This window comes from Balearica regulorum, chromosome 2 (assembly GCF_011004875.1).
Source record: "Balearica regulorum gibbericeps isolate bBalReg1 chromosome 2, bBalReg1.pri, whole genome shotgun sequence".
NCBI lineage: Eukaryota > Metazoa > Chordata > Aves > Gruiformes > Gruidae > Balearica > Balearica regulorum.
Genome location: NC_046185.1, coordinates 101,294,133 through 101,311,006, shown reverse-complemented (window position 1 = coordinate 101,311,006; position 16,874 = coordinate 101,294,133). Strand labels below are relative to the sequence as shown.

At 43.0% G+C, this 16,874-nt stretch overlaps 1 protein-coding gene across 6 annotated transcripts in view; it reads right to left on the bottom strand.

The window, feature by feature from the left end:
• Positions 1–13,173, bottom strand: part of CDKAL1 (CDKAL1 threonylcarbamoyladenosine tRNA methylthiotransferase) — a 441,944-nt gene extending 428,771 nt beyond the window's left edge. The window contains exons 1-5 of one of the 6 annotated variants that reach the window (XM_075745164.1): positions 12,787–12,986; positions 12,240–12,352; positions 11,503–11,540; positions 9,670–9,839; positions 3,709–3,821 (exon numbers count right to left, since the gene is read on the bottom strand). In XM_075745164.1, coding sequence (XP_075601279.1) covers positions 3,709–3,821; positions 9,670–9,836 — 280 coding nt within the window. In that variant the 5' untranslated portion in view covers positions 9,837–9,839; positions 11,503–11,540; positions 12,240–12,352; positions 12,787–12,986. Of the gene's footprint in view, positions 1–3,708; positions 3,822–9,669; positions 9,840–11,502; positions 11,541–12,239; positions 12,353–12,786 lie in introns of all 6 variants that reach the window. The other 5 variants (XM_075745166.1, XM_075745165.1, XM_075745163.1 and 2 more) reach the window with 5 other exon arrangements.
• Between the last annotated feature and the right edge of the window lie 3,701 nt (positions 13,174–16,874).

Here is a 16,874-nt window from a genome sequence, read left to right as displayed (position 1 = left end):
GATACAGCAACTCCTGAAAGAAACAAAGGGTGCTTGTACAGAAAGAAGATTTTTGAAACAGATGAAAGGTGAGGGGAAAAAAGAAAAAAAAAAAAAAAAAGACAGACTTCTGCATCTCCTGAACAGAACAGGGTAGAACCCATGTAATAAACAGCAATAAGGAATAGTATTGGAATAAGATTTTTTGCAAGAGATCATAAAACTTTATTTCTATAATTAAAAGACATCATTATATCAATGTTCAGTTTTGGCTAAGACAACTTGCAAGGCAGGTCGCATTGTTACAACTTCTAGTTAGCAATAAAAATTGGTTTGATGCTGCTTTTCTTCCTTCTAATGTTTTTCAATCTTGCAATTAGACAGAAGACACTAGAAACAGTGCTTGACCATTTCCCTTATAACGGGACAAGAACTGCAAGTAAAGTTATTTTATTTCACATTTTATTTCCTAGAACCAGAACTTTATTCCAGCATCTCTTCAATAAGTGTTGTTGACTCAAAAGCTTAGGAATATGTAGAAAACAGGCTAATCAAAACACTTTTCTTTAGGTAATAGCTGTCCAAGATGCTGTGACAACAGATAATCTTTCACCTTAGTGAGTATTGCTGTATTTTCCTCAAGTTTGTAACAGTTTTACAGTAAACAAAATCTATCAACAGAGGCATTGATTTGGAAATCAGCTCTGGCAAAACTTTTTTTTTCTGTTACTTTTTGCACAGTGTAAACAATATTAATTTCAAGAAATGTTTGAAATTTGGATTATGTTAAGCAATACTATTACTGAGTAACTACTTCACTGTATAGGACATAAAGAGATTAAATCCCTTCTTGACATTCTATCTCAACTTCCCAGATGACTTACTATAAATAAAAAAAAAAAACAACCACAACATGCATTCTTAAAAAGAGATTGACAAGAGATACTCGAGAAATGTTAGGAAACTTTCTATATTGGCATTTCCTCTATGGAAAGATGGACAGCATTAGCAATAAGCTATGCACCAGATACTAAAATCTTAACTGCCACTTTGTCAAGAGGAAGACTTTGTTGTCTTTTGTCTCACTACACACCTTTGACAAGCGATTGACTCCATTTTCTCTGTACCCTCCTACCGGGTATTGCTGTCCGCAACTGGGATCTTCCATGAGCCTTCTCTTCTTAAGGTTTAAGAAACCCAGTCTTCCCGGTCTCTCGTTATACATCATGTGCTCCCTAACTATCTTGGTGGCCCTCCACCAGACTCACTCTGCTACATCAATCTCCCTCTTTTCCTGGGGAGCCCAAAACTGGGCCCAAGCTGGATCACTGGACACAGCACTCCAAATGCTGACTCACAAGCACCACATAGAGTTTTCCCAGATGCTGGCTACACTCTTGCTAACACAGCCCAGGATGCAGTTTGCCTTTTTTTTTTTTTGCTACAAGAGCACATTGCTGATTCATGTTGAACTTCTGTCTGCTTCCATCCCAAAATATTTTTCTGCAAAGCTGCTTTCTAGTCAGTCTGCCCGCCCCCGCCTTTATCACTAGCTGGGGTTACACCAACCCTGGGATTTTGCATTTGCGTTTGCTAAATGTCATACAGTTTCCGTTAGCCCTTTTGCTAATGTATTAAGGTCCCTCTGAACCCCAGCACTGGTTTCCCACCTATCAACCACTTCCCCCCATTTGGCATAGTCTACAAACTTGCTAGAGTACATCCTGTCTTCCAAGTCCATTAAAGACATTAAACGGATCAGTCCCAGAGTGAAACCTTGAGAGACGTTATCAGTAATCCAAGCAGTAATACAGCACTTTCATACGCACCTGTCACCAGAGGCATCACTATACTGATCAGAAAGGCAGCTGCCCTGTTCACCACCCCATATTCTCACATACAGCTACCATACTTGCAATGCCTGCACTCAGTTCCAGCTTCATTAACAGTCCATAAAAAAGAATATTCAACAGATGGATTTGTAAAAATTTACTTTAGTCAGAATTTGTATCCAATATTTTTGTTCTGTTGAACAAAAATGCAATTTCCAGAGGTCCTTAGATAGATCAGCATAAAAAGAAGTTACCTAATTTCACAAAGAAGAAACCACACTGGATAATTTCTGCCTACCACACCTCAGCATTGGGGGTTTTGTTTGCTTGATTTTATGTATGTATATACATACACACAAAAACTAAATCAAGACATCAATTTAACAGTGACCAGAAACTAGCAGTTAATTTAATATACAACTACCAAAACTACTCTGTAGGTTTTCCTGTCCTAGCTACTGCAACTTTTATTCAGTTTTTAGTTCTCAGTTTCAGATTCTACATGTAGACTTATTTCTATTCCAAAGTTACGAATACTTAGTTTCCTAAAAAGAGGAGGCATCAAAAATTCTAGGCAGTTCCTTCCTTTGATGCACTCCATCTTTCCTACATTTCTCCCAATAAAATTCCCAAAGCACAGGACAGCCATCCAAATCTTGACAAGCCAGAAGTAGCTTCTGGAACACTATGCATTAGAAAAACTAAGGTAAAGAGAAGTTAAATTTAAGAAAGCCATAACAAGGCAAAATTGAGAACTCATTTGTAGTCTTACACAAACAGCTGTCACAAATAAGGCTTTTTGGACCAGCATTCCACTTGTCTGTGAAAAAAGCATACCTACTCCAGAGTTGCACTACCAATTAAAGAATCACCTGGGTTCCCTAAAATATAGTTCAGCACTGGAATAATTCAGTATCTAGTTTCTATTTAAATAAATACAGAAAGATCAACTGCAAAAAAGGAAAATGAGATGTAACTGCTTAACGGTATCACGAGATGTTCAAGAAAAGAAACAAGCATTCTGCAAAATCAGGAATAAAACACTCCCAGCAAAATGCCAGGAAAGACAACTTTGCAGTCTTTCAGTACAAGCAGGACACAAGTTTAAACGTAAGACAGACCAAAACTCGAATGAATAAAATTTAAATTTTTATTTTGACTAGTCATAGCTACACAAAAGTATTCAGATAATAATTTTCCATTGAAACACAACATCAATCTACATTTCCAGCTTTCTACAGCTTTTCTTTCAACACACTTTGCATTAAGGAGATGAAATGTGGCCAGCACAACCACAAGTTTAGGGTTTTTGTTGAGGGTTGGGGAGTTGGAACAAGATGACTGGGAGTGTTTTAAAGTATTTGGAAGGAAAGTAGAACTAGTACATTAAGAAGAGCCAAAAATGCAAGACACAATCCTGCATCATCCCTCCCAAAACAAAGGATTGTTCATCTGGAGTAGTTCACCTCTGCTCCAGCAGCAAACACACACATCACTAAGTAACAACACACTTCCTTCCTCTCTTTCTCTCAGGTTCCACCAATTACAACCAGACAACTAGCTAGATTCTGGCCAAAAATTAACATCTTTCCCTTCCACTCTTATGCAAACTTTTCAATTAAGCTTGGCAAGCAAAATGCCCACAAAAGGCACTACATGACATCTATTAGATGGCTGCACCTGGAAAGAAATCCTAACCATTCGGAAAGCACTTATCTTATAATCATTCTGCTTAACGCCAGGAAAACACTTTACCTCCTCACCTTCAAATCAGAAAGACATCAAAGGGGGATTTAAAAAAGTGTAATTACGACTAAAACCAGTTGATGACAGCTTGACAGCTCTGAACATCCACTCCCAAAAAAAACGAATTATGCAACTTGTTGGATATTATTACCTGTAATTTTGTATCCATATGCAGCCAGCTGTCCAGCCATATATTCACCATCTGAATTATTGTGAGAACATCCCCACGTACGAATCCAGATTTTCTGAGCACCAGGAATAATGCTGTTAAGTAAAAATAAATGAAAAAGGCAAGTTAAAAGATTAGCAAGCTTCCCCTTTAAGCCCACTGAACAGACTCAATTAATTGTAGTTCTCTAAATATAAAATAAGCAACACAAACTAACAATTCCAAAACAGGTAGGGAAAAACATCAATTATGTTTAGTATAGTGGGTACTAGGTCTGGCTGGGATAGAGTTAACTTTCTCCACAGAAACCCGTATGGTGCTGTGTTTTGTATTTGGGACTAAAACAATGTTGATAACACACTTGCATTTTAGCTACTGTTGAACAGTGCTTGCACAGCACCAAAACCTTCTGGTTCCCACTGTGCTCCATCCCACCACAAGCAGGCTGGAGATGGACAACTGGTTGGGAGGGAACATGGACAGAAGAGTTGACCCAAATTGACCAAAAGGATAACACATACCAGATGACATCATGCTCAGCAATAAAAACTGGGGGCTTGGTCTTTCCAAACTAGCCATTGTTCTGAGACTAGTTGGGCATCAGTCTGCTTGTGGGAGGTGGTGAGCAATTGCTTTTGCATCACTTGGGGTTTTTACCTACTTTTCCCTTCACTTAAACTGTCTTTATCTCAACCCACAAGTTTTCTCGCTTTTGCTCTTCCAATTCTCTCCCCCAGCCTACTAGGAGGAGGGGTGAGCAAGAGGCTGGGTGGCTGCTCAGTTGTTGGCCAGGGTCAATCCACCACAAGTAGCAAGAAAAGAGTTTTAGAATGGAGAAGGTACAAGAGTTGTAGGATAAGAAGAGATTCAGTATGCTGCAGTTACGTTAAGAAACAAACAAACAAACCCAAAAAAATTAACTTTCTGAAAATTATCGTATCATTTCACAGGTGACCTTCAAATGACCGCGCTGAACCCCGCAGCCAGGAGTTTGGCTACTTAGACTACAGGACTTGCTTTGAGAAACCTGGTCTACTGGGGGCTGATGAGGTCCATCTGTCAGAGAAGCAGAAGAATATCTTCAGTCATAGGCTTGCCAAGCTGGTGAAGAGGGCTTTAAAGTAAAGTTGCCAGGGGAGGGAAACCTCAATCCATCCCACTCCTACCAGTTTGACACCAGTGCCAGCAACAGATGCCCAGGGCCTGAAGAAGGATCACAGGTCAGCAGGAGAGCACCTAAACTGCAGCATGAAGGAATTCCAGCCAGAAAGTCAGCTTCATCGGAGGCCCAACTTAAATGCTTCTACGCAAACACATGTAGCATAGAGAATAAACAAGAGCAGTTAGGGACGTGTGCATGCCTGCAGGGCTATGATCTCTTTGGCATCACAGAAATGTGGTGGGATGGCTCCTATGACTGGAGTGTTGGAATGGAAGGATACAGGCTCTTTGGGAAGGACAGGCAGGGGAGACGAGGAGAGGGGGTCACCCTCCATGTTAATGACAAGCTGGACTGCATGGAGCTCAGCCTGGGGATGGATGAGGAACCAACCGAGAGCTTATAGGTCAGGATTAAAGGGAGTGCTGGTGGGGAATGTGAAGCTCAAGGGCAGCCTTGACTGCAGTGACCACGAAATAGTGGAGTTGAGGGCGCAAGGAGGGCACACAGCACACTTGCTAGCCTGGATTTCAGGAGAGCAGACTTTGGACTCTTCAGGGATCTGCTTGGTAGAGTACCACAGGACAAAGCCCTGGAGGGAAAAGGGGCCCAAGACAGCTGGCTAGTATTCAAGGATCACCTCGTCCAAGCTAAGGAGCAATACATCCCAACAAAGAGGAAGTCAGGTGAAAACACCAGGAGACCTGCATGGATGCACAAGGAGCTACTGGACAAACTTGAACACAAAAAGGAAGCCTACAGAGGGTGGAAGTAAGGGCAGGTAGCCTTGGGGGAATACAGAGAAACTCTGCAAGCAGCCAGGGATCACATTAGGAAAGCTAAAGCCCTGACAGAATTAAAGCTGGCCAGGGATGTCAAGGGCAACAAGAAAAGCTTCTGTAGGTACATCAGCAATAAAAGGAATTCTGAGGAAAATGTGGGCCCTCTCCAGAAGGACAGAGGAGACCTGGTTACCTGGGAGATGCAGAAGGCTGAGGTACTAAATGACTGTTTTGCCTCGGTCTTCACCGGTAAGTGCTCAAGCCACACTGCCCAGGTCACAAACTGCAAAGGCAGGGGCTGGGAGAATGAAAAACCGCCCACTATAGAGGAAGGTAAGTTTTGAGAGTATCTAAGGAACCTGAAGGTGCACAAGTCCATGGGACCTGATGAGATGCATCCGTGGGTCCTGAGGAAACTGGTGGATTAAGTGGCCAGGCCACTCTCCATCATATTTGAGAAGGCCTGGCAGTCCGGTTAAGTCCCTACTGACTGGAAAAGGGGAAACATAACCCCCATTTTTAACAGGGAAAAAAGGAAGATCCAGGGAACTACTGGCCGGTCAGTCTCATCTCTGCGCCTGGCAAGACCATGGAGCATATCCTCCTGGAAACTATGCTCAGGCACATGGGAAATAAGGAGGTGACTGGTGACAGCCAACATGGCTTCACTAAGGGCAAATCGTGCCTAACAAATTTGGTGGCCTTCTATGATATGATGGGATTACAGCACTGGTGGATAAGGGAAGAGAAATTCACGTCATCTGCCTGGACTTGTGCAAAGCATTTGACGCTGTCCTGCATGACATCCTTGTCTCTAAACTGGAGAGACATGGATTCGATGGATGGACCACTTGGTGAGTAAGGAATTGGCTGGATGGTCATACTCAAAGAGTTGTGGTCAACGGTTCGATGCCCAAGTGGAGAACAGTGATTCCTCAGGGGTCAGTACTGGGACCGGCACTGTTCAACATCTTTGTCGGCAACACAGACAGTGGGATCGAGGGCACCCTCAGCAAGTTTGCCAACACCACCAAGCTGTGTGGTGCGGTCAACACGCTGGAGGGAAGGGATGCCTTCCAGAGGGACCTTGACAGGCTTGAGAGGTGCACCCACGCAAACTTCACGAAGTTCAACAAGGCCAAGTGCAAGGTCCTGCATATGGGTCGGGGCAATCCCAAGCACGACTACAGGCTGGGCAGAGAACCAACTGACAGCCACCCTGAGGAGAAGGACTTGGGGGTGTTGGTGGATGAGAAGCTCAACACAACCCGGCAATGTGCACTTGCAGCCCAGAAAGCCAACCGTGTCCTGGGCTGCATCAAAAGAGGCGTGACAGCAGGTCGAGGGAGGTGATTCTGCCCCTCCACTCCGCTCTCATGAGAGCCCACCTGGAGTACTGCGTCCAGCTCTGGGATCCCCAGTACAAGAAAGACATGGACTTGTTGGAGCAAGCCCAGAGGAGGGCCACCAAGATGATCAGAGGGCTGGAGCACCTCTCCTATGAGGACAGGCTGAGAGAGTTGCAGTTGTTCAGCCCGGAGAAGAGAAGGCTCCGGGGAGACCTTAGAACAGCCTTCCACTACCTAAAAGGCGCCTGCAAGAAGAGGGAGGTTATAAGGACAGGAACTGGTTACAAGGGCACGGAGTGATAGGACACGGGGCAACGGCTTTAAGCTGAAGGAGGGTAGATTTAGATTAGAGATAACGAAAAAAATCTTTCCTGTGAGAATGGTGAGGCACTGACGCAGGTTGCCCAGAGAAGATGTGGATGCCCTCTCCCTGGAAGTGTTTATGACCGGGCTGGAGGGGGCTTTGGGCAACCTGGTCTAGTGGAGAGTGTCCCTGCCCATGGCAGGGGCTTTCGAACTAGATCATCTTTAAGGTCCAACCCAAAGCTTTCTACAATTCTATGAAATTAGGCCAGCAGCAAACAAACTTTTACAGCTGAACTGCAACCTTTTAATATTATGGCACCCACTGACTGTGGTTCCCTCCATACAAGACATCTTTTATAAATTCTTAAGCCTGCCACCAGCCACACTAACATCTGAAAGCTCATATCCCAACCTTTTTGGGCTACAGAAGCAGCATGGCAGATGTGCACCATGGAGCTAGTACACACAATGTTTTAAGAACCAACAAAAAATTCTGCAAAAAGCTCTCACTGAAACTCCTGGGATAACTGTGCTAATAAGCTGAAGATGCTGGTACAAGAATGACACACATCCTGGAACACAATCCTTTGGCCTGCCCGCCATGTGCTTCTTTTCTTAAAAATACTTCCTCTAGTTAGAAATAGAAATTTGTTGATAGAAGATTAATGATCATTAAGGAGACGTGTGCAATACATCTTGCCCATGTACAATGTATTTATAGATTTCCTACTGTCTAAACAACATACATTCAACGTGCTTGCTTGGGTCAAAAATACTAAAATACAGCCTTTTAGATAATATGCAGTACCTGTACACTTAAGAGAATGGAGTGCTAGCGTGAAGTATCTATAGACCACCAGCTCAGCTGTACATGCACTCCTGGCAGAACGGGGTCAATGCACCTTAATGGGGTTTCACATAAAGGTGCATTGTTGTGCCTATAAAATATCTTTTTAACACTAGTGAAAAAGCAAAATTGAATTTCCTATGCACTCCAGACACGCTTTATTTTCATCTTTATAATGCAGGGAAATTTTATCCACCAGTTTGAAATTAATGGGGAAAAACAAAACAAAAAAACCCCCAGACAAAATCCAGATCTCTGAACTGCCATAGGAACTAGAATCAATAACTGTGTACACCTATACTTTAATCAATTTCACTGCAGCAGAAAGTTGATTCTGTTTTTATACCAACCACAAGAAGGAAAAAAGCAAAGATACGTTCTGTAGTTATTGCATACTATTTCCACTAAAATAAAACAGGAAGTCCAAAAGAAGTTTCACTATATCACTTGCAGGATGTACTTATAAAAAGTATAGCCTTTGGAAATCCCAGATTCCAGAAACTAGGTGGAAAGACTGCAGCAAAGAAGATGTACTCTTGGTGGAAGAGGATCAGGTCAGGGAACACTTCAGCAAAGTGGACATACCTAAGTCCCTGGGCCCTGATGGGATGCACCCACAAGAGAGCTATGGACATACTGGAGACAGTCCAGCAAAGGGCCATGAAGAACATTAAAGGACTGGAGCACGTTTCCTATGAGGAAAGGCTGAGAGAGCTGGCAGTGTTCAGCCTGGAGAGGAGAAGGGTCAGGGGGGATCTTCTTAATGTATATAAACACCTGAAGGGAGGGTGCAAAGCCAACAGAGCCAGGCTCTTTTCAGTGGTGCCCAGTGAAAGGACCAGAGGCAACGGGCACAGACTGAAACACAGGAGGTTCCCTCTGAACATGAGGAAACACTTTTTCACTGTGAGGGTGACCGAGCACTGGCACAGGTTGCCCAGGGAGGTTGTGGAATCTCCCTCTTTGGCGATATTCAATAACTACCTATGCATGGTCCTGGCCAACTGGTTCTAGGTGGCCGTGCTTGATCAGGGGGTTTGGGCAACATGACTTCCAGGGGTGCCTTCCAACCTCAACCCTTCTGTGATTCTCAGAATTTTGTTCATATTTCTCATTCCAGATGTCAAAAGGCTACTCCAGGACTGCATTTTGAAGAGCTCAGCTTCTATTTAGGTAATTAAGGTGAAACACACAATTTTTCAGAAATGTTTTACACATAAAAGCTTAAGTAACAGGAACCATTTTTCCAGTCCAATTACTCCACTAATCAATATCTCAGTCATAACCAATTTCTACAGAAAGTTTGTTTACAACAAGAAATTTGCTTAGGATTTGTTATTCATTATCACTACATTTTATAAAACACTACTTTACTCATTTTCATCTTGTATTCAGATTTTACATTATGAGATAATGAGAATTTCCACCCTATTTTTAGAAGGTGACAGTGCACACAAGATACGAGAAAAGCAACAAGATAAGGTCAATGGAAGAATTTACCTGTCACTTGGGGGATCATCATCTGCCTGAATGTTTTTTTGTGAATTGCGTTTCCGCACTTTTGGAAAAACATTCCTTCTTACAAACTGCCGATCGTGTGGTTTCAAATCTTCTGCTGACACAATATCTTCAATATCTTCAAGCACTGAATCACAGGCAGCAGGCATCTTCTAGAAGCATTAAAGACTGGTATTAGCAAGCATTTGAATACAAACCCAAGGCCTAGTATCTACTGCATATTTTCTCATAAAGAAAAATCCTATATATTCCTACATATACCTAAGCATGTATCATACATATGAGGGATACTGAACACAAAAACAATCAACTATCCAGAGATATTTCCTGATGCTCTCTTCCCCAGAGATCTCAAACACAGGCAGGGAGAAAGTCACAAACCATATAGTTTTGTTTGTTGTTTTTTTTTTTTTAAATCATTTGTACCTTGTCATCTTCTAATTCAAAAACCTTGCAGCTCCTCTGACATGACATATCCAAGATACAAGTGTTCTTAATCATGTCAGGCATCACAGTGAAATAATGAGTTCATGTTATGTGCTAGATATACCTCCACTCACATCACAGGAGAAGAATTAAATATACAGCATGCAAGTGCCCGCTTCAGAGGCTGTTCTGGCTCTTTTATTTGTGTGCTGAAAATAGGTGCACAGTATTTCAATATGTCCTCATAGTTCTTTTGGAGAAAATAATTAAAAAACACACAACACCCCCCCCCCCCCCCAAAACCCAACCTATTCCTAGAATTCCTAATCCCACACGCTTTTCATTTGAATTACTTCACTCATCAGGACAACGAAACAAAAAATTCCTGTCCTCAGTTACAAGATGTTAAACAACTACACCTAGCTAATCTAAAATAGCTAGATTATCATCTGGCTCATGTAATATACTAGATCATCATTAAAACCTAATCATGTTTTCCACAAGAAAGTAAATATATGTGCATATATATTTCCCAGCAGATCTCAAGATCCAGATCAGTTTTCAAGTAAGGAAAAAGTTATTTGCTAAAAAAGCCTATAAAAAAAAAGTTACTGAATTAATTACACACCTTACACTGTGCCGTAATTCGTACATCAGAATAAAGTCTGATTTACCATTGAAAACTTGGTTTTGTACATGTCTCAACAGTTTACTAAGGAAATCACACAAGGGCATTTTAGAGAGTTTACCAGGAAAATACAACACTCTCCTAACTGACAGTGAAGAACAAAACAAGGCTTTAATTTCTTTAAAATCAGATTTCAGGAACAGAAAATTCAGGCTACTGGTGTACAAAATACTTTCAGATGTTGCAATAGAATTATTCAAGAACATAAGAAGTTAAACACCCATGCTTTTTCCAAGTATGAGTTCTTCAGTCAATCTTGCAAAATATACTTCAAAATAAAACTTCATATAACCTGAACCATTACACAACTGCATTTAACTTAAAAAGGAATATAATGATGTCAGAAAGAGGATGCATCTGACAAAGATATTTAAGCACTTAGCATTCTTCTAGATCAAAAATCCCAGGATCTATAAAGATACAGCAAAGGATGAACAAAAATAAAAAGCTGTGAAAAGTCAAGCAATAAAGAATATTGTGAGGGAAGTAACATCTCTTATGCTACTTCATACTACTAACAGTACGTACAAATAGGTAAAGTTATCAAGTCAATACAGGGAAGGAAAAAAAGGTTTTGATTTGTTGTTTTTTCTCACTTCGAAAAAAATATTTGATATAATGGAGCAGCTAGCAAAACCAACAAGCTTAGTTTATTTCAGTGGCCCACAAAAGAAAGAATACAGCCAAAATAAAAGCTATACCTTATTAAGCAAGGCCTAATTCTTCTTGGATAATAAACCTGGGGAAAAAAAAAAGGAAAAATGGCATGAACAAGCAGAACTATCTGACAGAAAATCATGATTTTATGTTATTTTCAAACAAGCATTCATCCTCCCTTTGCAGAAATACGTCTCTTGCTTAGTTTGACCTCATTAAGACTGAATACACATGCTGACTAGCTGACAAGGTGGAACAGTAACCACGTTTTCTCTGTCCTTCCCTGAGCAGAGGCACTAATCTTTTCATCCATAGAGTCTTTTTTTGTCAGTCTGATGTATTTAAGTTCTTTCAGAACTCCTCCAGATTTTTGTTTTAAATTAGTTTAAAATTTTGAATGAAAGAAGGGAAAGAGATTAACAGTAAGTTGTAGCTAAAGACATTCACAACTTTTAATCACACAGTAAAGTTCTTTTAAAACAGTTTACTTAATATCTGCACTAGTTCCATAGGCACACACGAAATTTCTTCTTCACAAATGAGTAAATATTCCTACAGCTACTCTGACAGATTGCCTGAAATAAGAGGCTGTAGCAAAATTAGAAGTTAACATATTCTTCTTATACTGTCAAGTTGTAACTACAGAACATTACATTTCTCTTTAAAAAACAAATGTTAGTAAATAAAAACCAATATAAGTGTCTTTAATGTCTTGACACAAACAAAACTTCCCTTGCCCCAGTCTGTTTCAGTCACCCCTCCTTGATCTTCTTGCACATACCAAGAGAGTGCTTCTTTCCACAGAGAAAACTTCCATCCAGGTGGAAGAGGACTGCTCTTTCCTCTATTTACCAACAGGTGTCTCTGGTAAAGCCCAGGGCTTTTATTCTCAGGCTTACACAGAGCAGAAGAAAACTGTAGCGTTAATACAACACAAGACCGACTCACCGCGTAGCCCGGCTCACCTCAGCGCCCCAGAGTAACCCTGCTCCGTGCCCGCGGGCAAGCGGCAGCCGGGCCGCCACCTGGCCCGGCCTGGAGCGCGGACGCCCCGGAGCACAGCTAGGCTCGACCCCTCACTGGGCTTCCATCCCGCTGAGGGCACCCGACCCCCGAGCAGCAACCTGGCCGCCAAACCCGGCTCTGGCTCCCGCCAGAGGGGACGTCCCCCTCTCCCGCCTTTAACGTGGAGCCCAGGGGAGGCCCCACAGAGGATGGGAGCGTCGCACGGGCGGGACACGGGCAGAGCCAGGCGGGGAAGGGGATGACTCGGCCATTGCCGCCACAGCCGAGCGGAGGGCACGCCAACAGCAGGCCCCAGCACTCACCTCCGCCAGGCGCACCACCGCCTCAGCTGGGCTCCGCCATCACGGCCACCACGCCCCGCCTCAAGCCCCGCACACGCAGCTGCACCGCGACGGCGGCCGGCAGCGACCAAAAGAGTCCGCCGACCTCTGCGATGCAGTTTCGCGAGAGAGAGTGCGCTTGCGCCGCCCGGTGGGGCGGGGCGGGGCGGGAGCGCCGGGATGGCACCGCGCCCGCCGGCAGCCGGGGCCGACGCGTCTCACTGCGAGAGCGTCGGAGTATTTGACAGCCGGGCCGGTGCTCTCGCTCCTTTCGCCGGTAGACTGCCGTACGTGTGGGGAAGAGCAGAGCTGAGGCCTATCGGGAGCTGGGGGCGGTGGTCGCTAGGGCTTCTGATGCGACCGCTGCGCCGGGCCGCCCCAGCCCTCAGCGGGACGGGGAGGAGGAGAAACGGGGAGCGGCGTCGCTTCCTCCGCTCCGGGAAAAAAATGGAGGGCAGCGGGGCGCGGCCCTGCCTTCGGCCCCTGGAAGCCGTTTCGGGGCGGGGCGGCCGTGGCGCTGCCGGCCGCGGGGCCCGGAGCCATGAGGGAGGTCGTCCGGGGTCGTCGTTTCGGACGGCGGAGGTTGGAAACAGCTGCGGGCTCCCTGTCCTCCCCCTCCTCAGAAGTAAGAGGATGCCCCGTCGGTTCGTCAGCGCCCCCGGGCAGGGTCCCGCCGCTTTGGCCGGAGCGCTGGAGTCGCTTCCTGAGGCTGTGCTCCAGGAGCGCGGCTGTGAGGACGTGGGAGCTGGGATCCGCACGGCGTCGAGTCGCCAGGCGGCGGCGGCTGCCGCTGGTGTTGTACTGGAAACATCAGATACTGTGAGACTGAAGGCGAAGTCATAGAGTTGGTAATGGAATTTCCTCCGTGGCTGTGTCGAAGTGTCAGTAACCAGTGCTGGGGCATCTGCTGAGCACCAGGGCATCACGTCCACTGCTCGAGTTTCCTGAGTCCTTGGAGACTCACCTTTATTTTAATTGAAAATTAGATCTAGCAATACATATCCAGTTAAAACAGTTGGATTCTGATATATCTGATCCAAATGAATGATGAGCTATTTATTCCTGTTATGGCCACAACACTTATTTATTTTTAATCATTAGTTTTCTCAAAATAATGCTAGTAGCAACTTTTCCATTTAGTCTGGAAGACATTGATCAAAATATTTAATATTAGATGGCTAAAGTTTCTGGCATTATTTTCCTCCAATTTAGGGCTAGTAGCAACTTTTCTGATTAATATTTTGGAAGACATTAGTCTGGGTGTTTAGACTTGGATGGCTAAAGCTAGGGCTCTAAGCAGACAGATGGTTAAGTGCATAGTGTCCTTGTTGATCAAAGTGTTATAGAGGGTGAGCATAATATTATTGCTTTGGTTTTAATATACACAGTTAACCTAAAAAGATTATTTATAGTTCATCTTCAACATATTTATTTGATTTTGAGGTAGCCAGCTTTGGAATATGAAAATCACCATCTCTTGTTACTGCATTTCAAACATTAAGTTACTCTCTTTAAAAAAAAAAAAAAAAGCCTTTGGAGTCTTTATTTTATTCTCCAGATAACCAATTATAGCATCCCTTGAAGTTGAGGGAAAGTGAATGAAAGCTCTGAGTGTATTCCATAATAGGCCTCTTGGTCTATTAGCAGATAAAACTTGGCAACTTCTACCTATGAATATCACTTCCCCTCCCTCTCTTTTTTCTTAAAAACTGATGCTTATTTTATGTCACACTTATCTGACAATGTTCACAGGCAAAAAAAGGATAACAATGAGAAGAAAGTAACAGGAGAGATTTGAAGAGGAAAATTGGAGCAGAAAGAAACAAGCACTTCATTTAAATCAGTCTTTAAGAACAAATCATTCTAGGCAGGACGGAGCACTATTAATATCACCCTGGCCTCATGATAGAGTCATTGTTACAGCTTAAGATACATTTGCCTTTGTGATTGGTCTTTGTTTAAGCACACAAGTACTTTTCAGAGATACTCTCAGTGAGACACTGAGTAATATGTAATTCATTATTATGTTTGCAGCATTTTTAGCCCAGAAGAGAACGGAGTAAAGCATTTTGAAATCAGTAGTCACATGAATCTATTATTTCAGACATTCCCCTTCATAGTACGGTGTAAGTAGTCCTTAGTATGTCAGTAAGTAATGATATATATATTACCAATCAGTATTTTAACTGCTTCCTGATAAGATTAGCAATTCTCTTCCTTTTCAGTTTCCCGTCTTCAGTTTGCTAAGTATTTCACATGCAGTCCTTGAATTCAACTTCTCTATTCTGGGAGCACCGCACTGCAATACCCCACAGTTATCTTGACTAGCCAAGTGTTACCTCTCTGGTTAAACAAAACTGGGCAGACATCAGTGGTGGTTTATGGTTGACTAAAAGAGCAAAGCACAGCTAGCCTGCAAGACATATCCAGAAATCTCCAGATGGCCAAGATTGACGAAACACTACTTGTTAAGGGGAGGCAGTGAGCTCCAAGAGCAGCTCCCAGGCAGGAATAACCCATGAGTCCCATACCTAGTGACAGAAATAGGCCATGCTGATCAGTTTCAGCATGATCCGGCAGAGTCCTTACTTTGTCCTGCTGCCAAGAATTCGTATCAAGCAGCCCTTGTGCCAGCACAGTCCTGTTCAGTCCTAGGATGTAGCTGCAACATGGAAGGCACCCTTTATGTGCTTTTGAAGCTCACAAATCTGAATTGTTTCGTAGCATTTTCCTAATAACAAATAAAGCTGTGCACAGACTGCTTGTAGTGCAGCAGGTAGCAAGGGAAGCAGATGATTCCCTAGCACCTCCCTGGCCCCAGGAAGAAAACTTATCTATACCCACCTGGGAAAACCGCTTTTCAAGAGACAGCGGCTGGCAGTACAAAAGTCCCACTGCCGGCCTTCTATAGGCTGGTAATATATACGCTCCAGTTCCTTGAATGTCCAAAGAACAGCTTTAGAATACATCCTTTCCAAGTTGCCTGCATAACTTCCTACTCTTCAGGAGTGGTAGACTTGAAGACACCAGCCTCAGGCTGAGTTACCAGCTTAAGTCATTACAGGTTTTGCAGGAGTAGGTAGTTGGAAAGTATAAAAACTACTAGGAAATTAAAATACAAACCTCAATTGTAGCTCATGGTTAGTAGAAGATAGATCCTTGTATCTTCTTTTAGAGCATCTCGACTAACTTCCTTAAGGAATGGAAACAGCCAGGGAAGTGAGGGCCCAATTTTTACATGACAACCTTATTCTCTGATAACGAACATGCAGTTCTGAGTGGAAAAGTAAGTGGGAAGGCACGCAGGAAAAAAATGGAAAGTTCCTAAAGTTAGATACAAGAAATTAGATTTCTTCCTCTATTCCTGCAATTTAGGAGAATCTGGCTGGTCATTTGTCAGCAACATTCAGTGCCACCCAGAACTGATAGCAACCCATTTTTTTCTGTTAGATATGACACTTTCTTCCTGTCAAGTTTTAGGAGGAAAAAAAGTGTGTAAAGAAACTTCCAATCTTAATAAAGACAAAGCATTCTGCTGATCTTTGCTTAGCTGTAGAGTAATATCAAGGCAGATCTTACTTCAGCAAGAAAAACAAAATGCAGAGGTGAATTCTACTTGTTTATGCTTCTGTTAATATCACTTCATTGTCTTTGCTATACAGGCTCTTGGTTCACTTAATCTTGAAAATTGTTGACTCCAGGAACATTAATGGCTTTGTGCATTAACTGTGTTACATACAGAAAAAATTGGCATATACTGCTAAATTTGGTGCTCCTAAATGTAGCAATGTCTCTTTCTTTCTACAACAAAAATGTCCATCTCTGCATCAAGGCAGTGGTGTAATTTACTATTTCAGGTATAAGTCAAAAAGAATAGAAGGTGATGTTGTCTGTCATTTGTAGGTGGATGAGTTCTCACTGTAGGTTCAAGGGCAGGAACCCCCTTTTTTTGTCCTTTTTTAAAAATTCTTCTCCTGTGAGTAAAGGAGTGTGTAGTTGTCTATCATTCAGGCTCATTTTGACAGATTTCTTAGAATCCTTTTCCATCTCTCGGCAGCCAAGGAATGCAG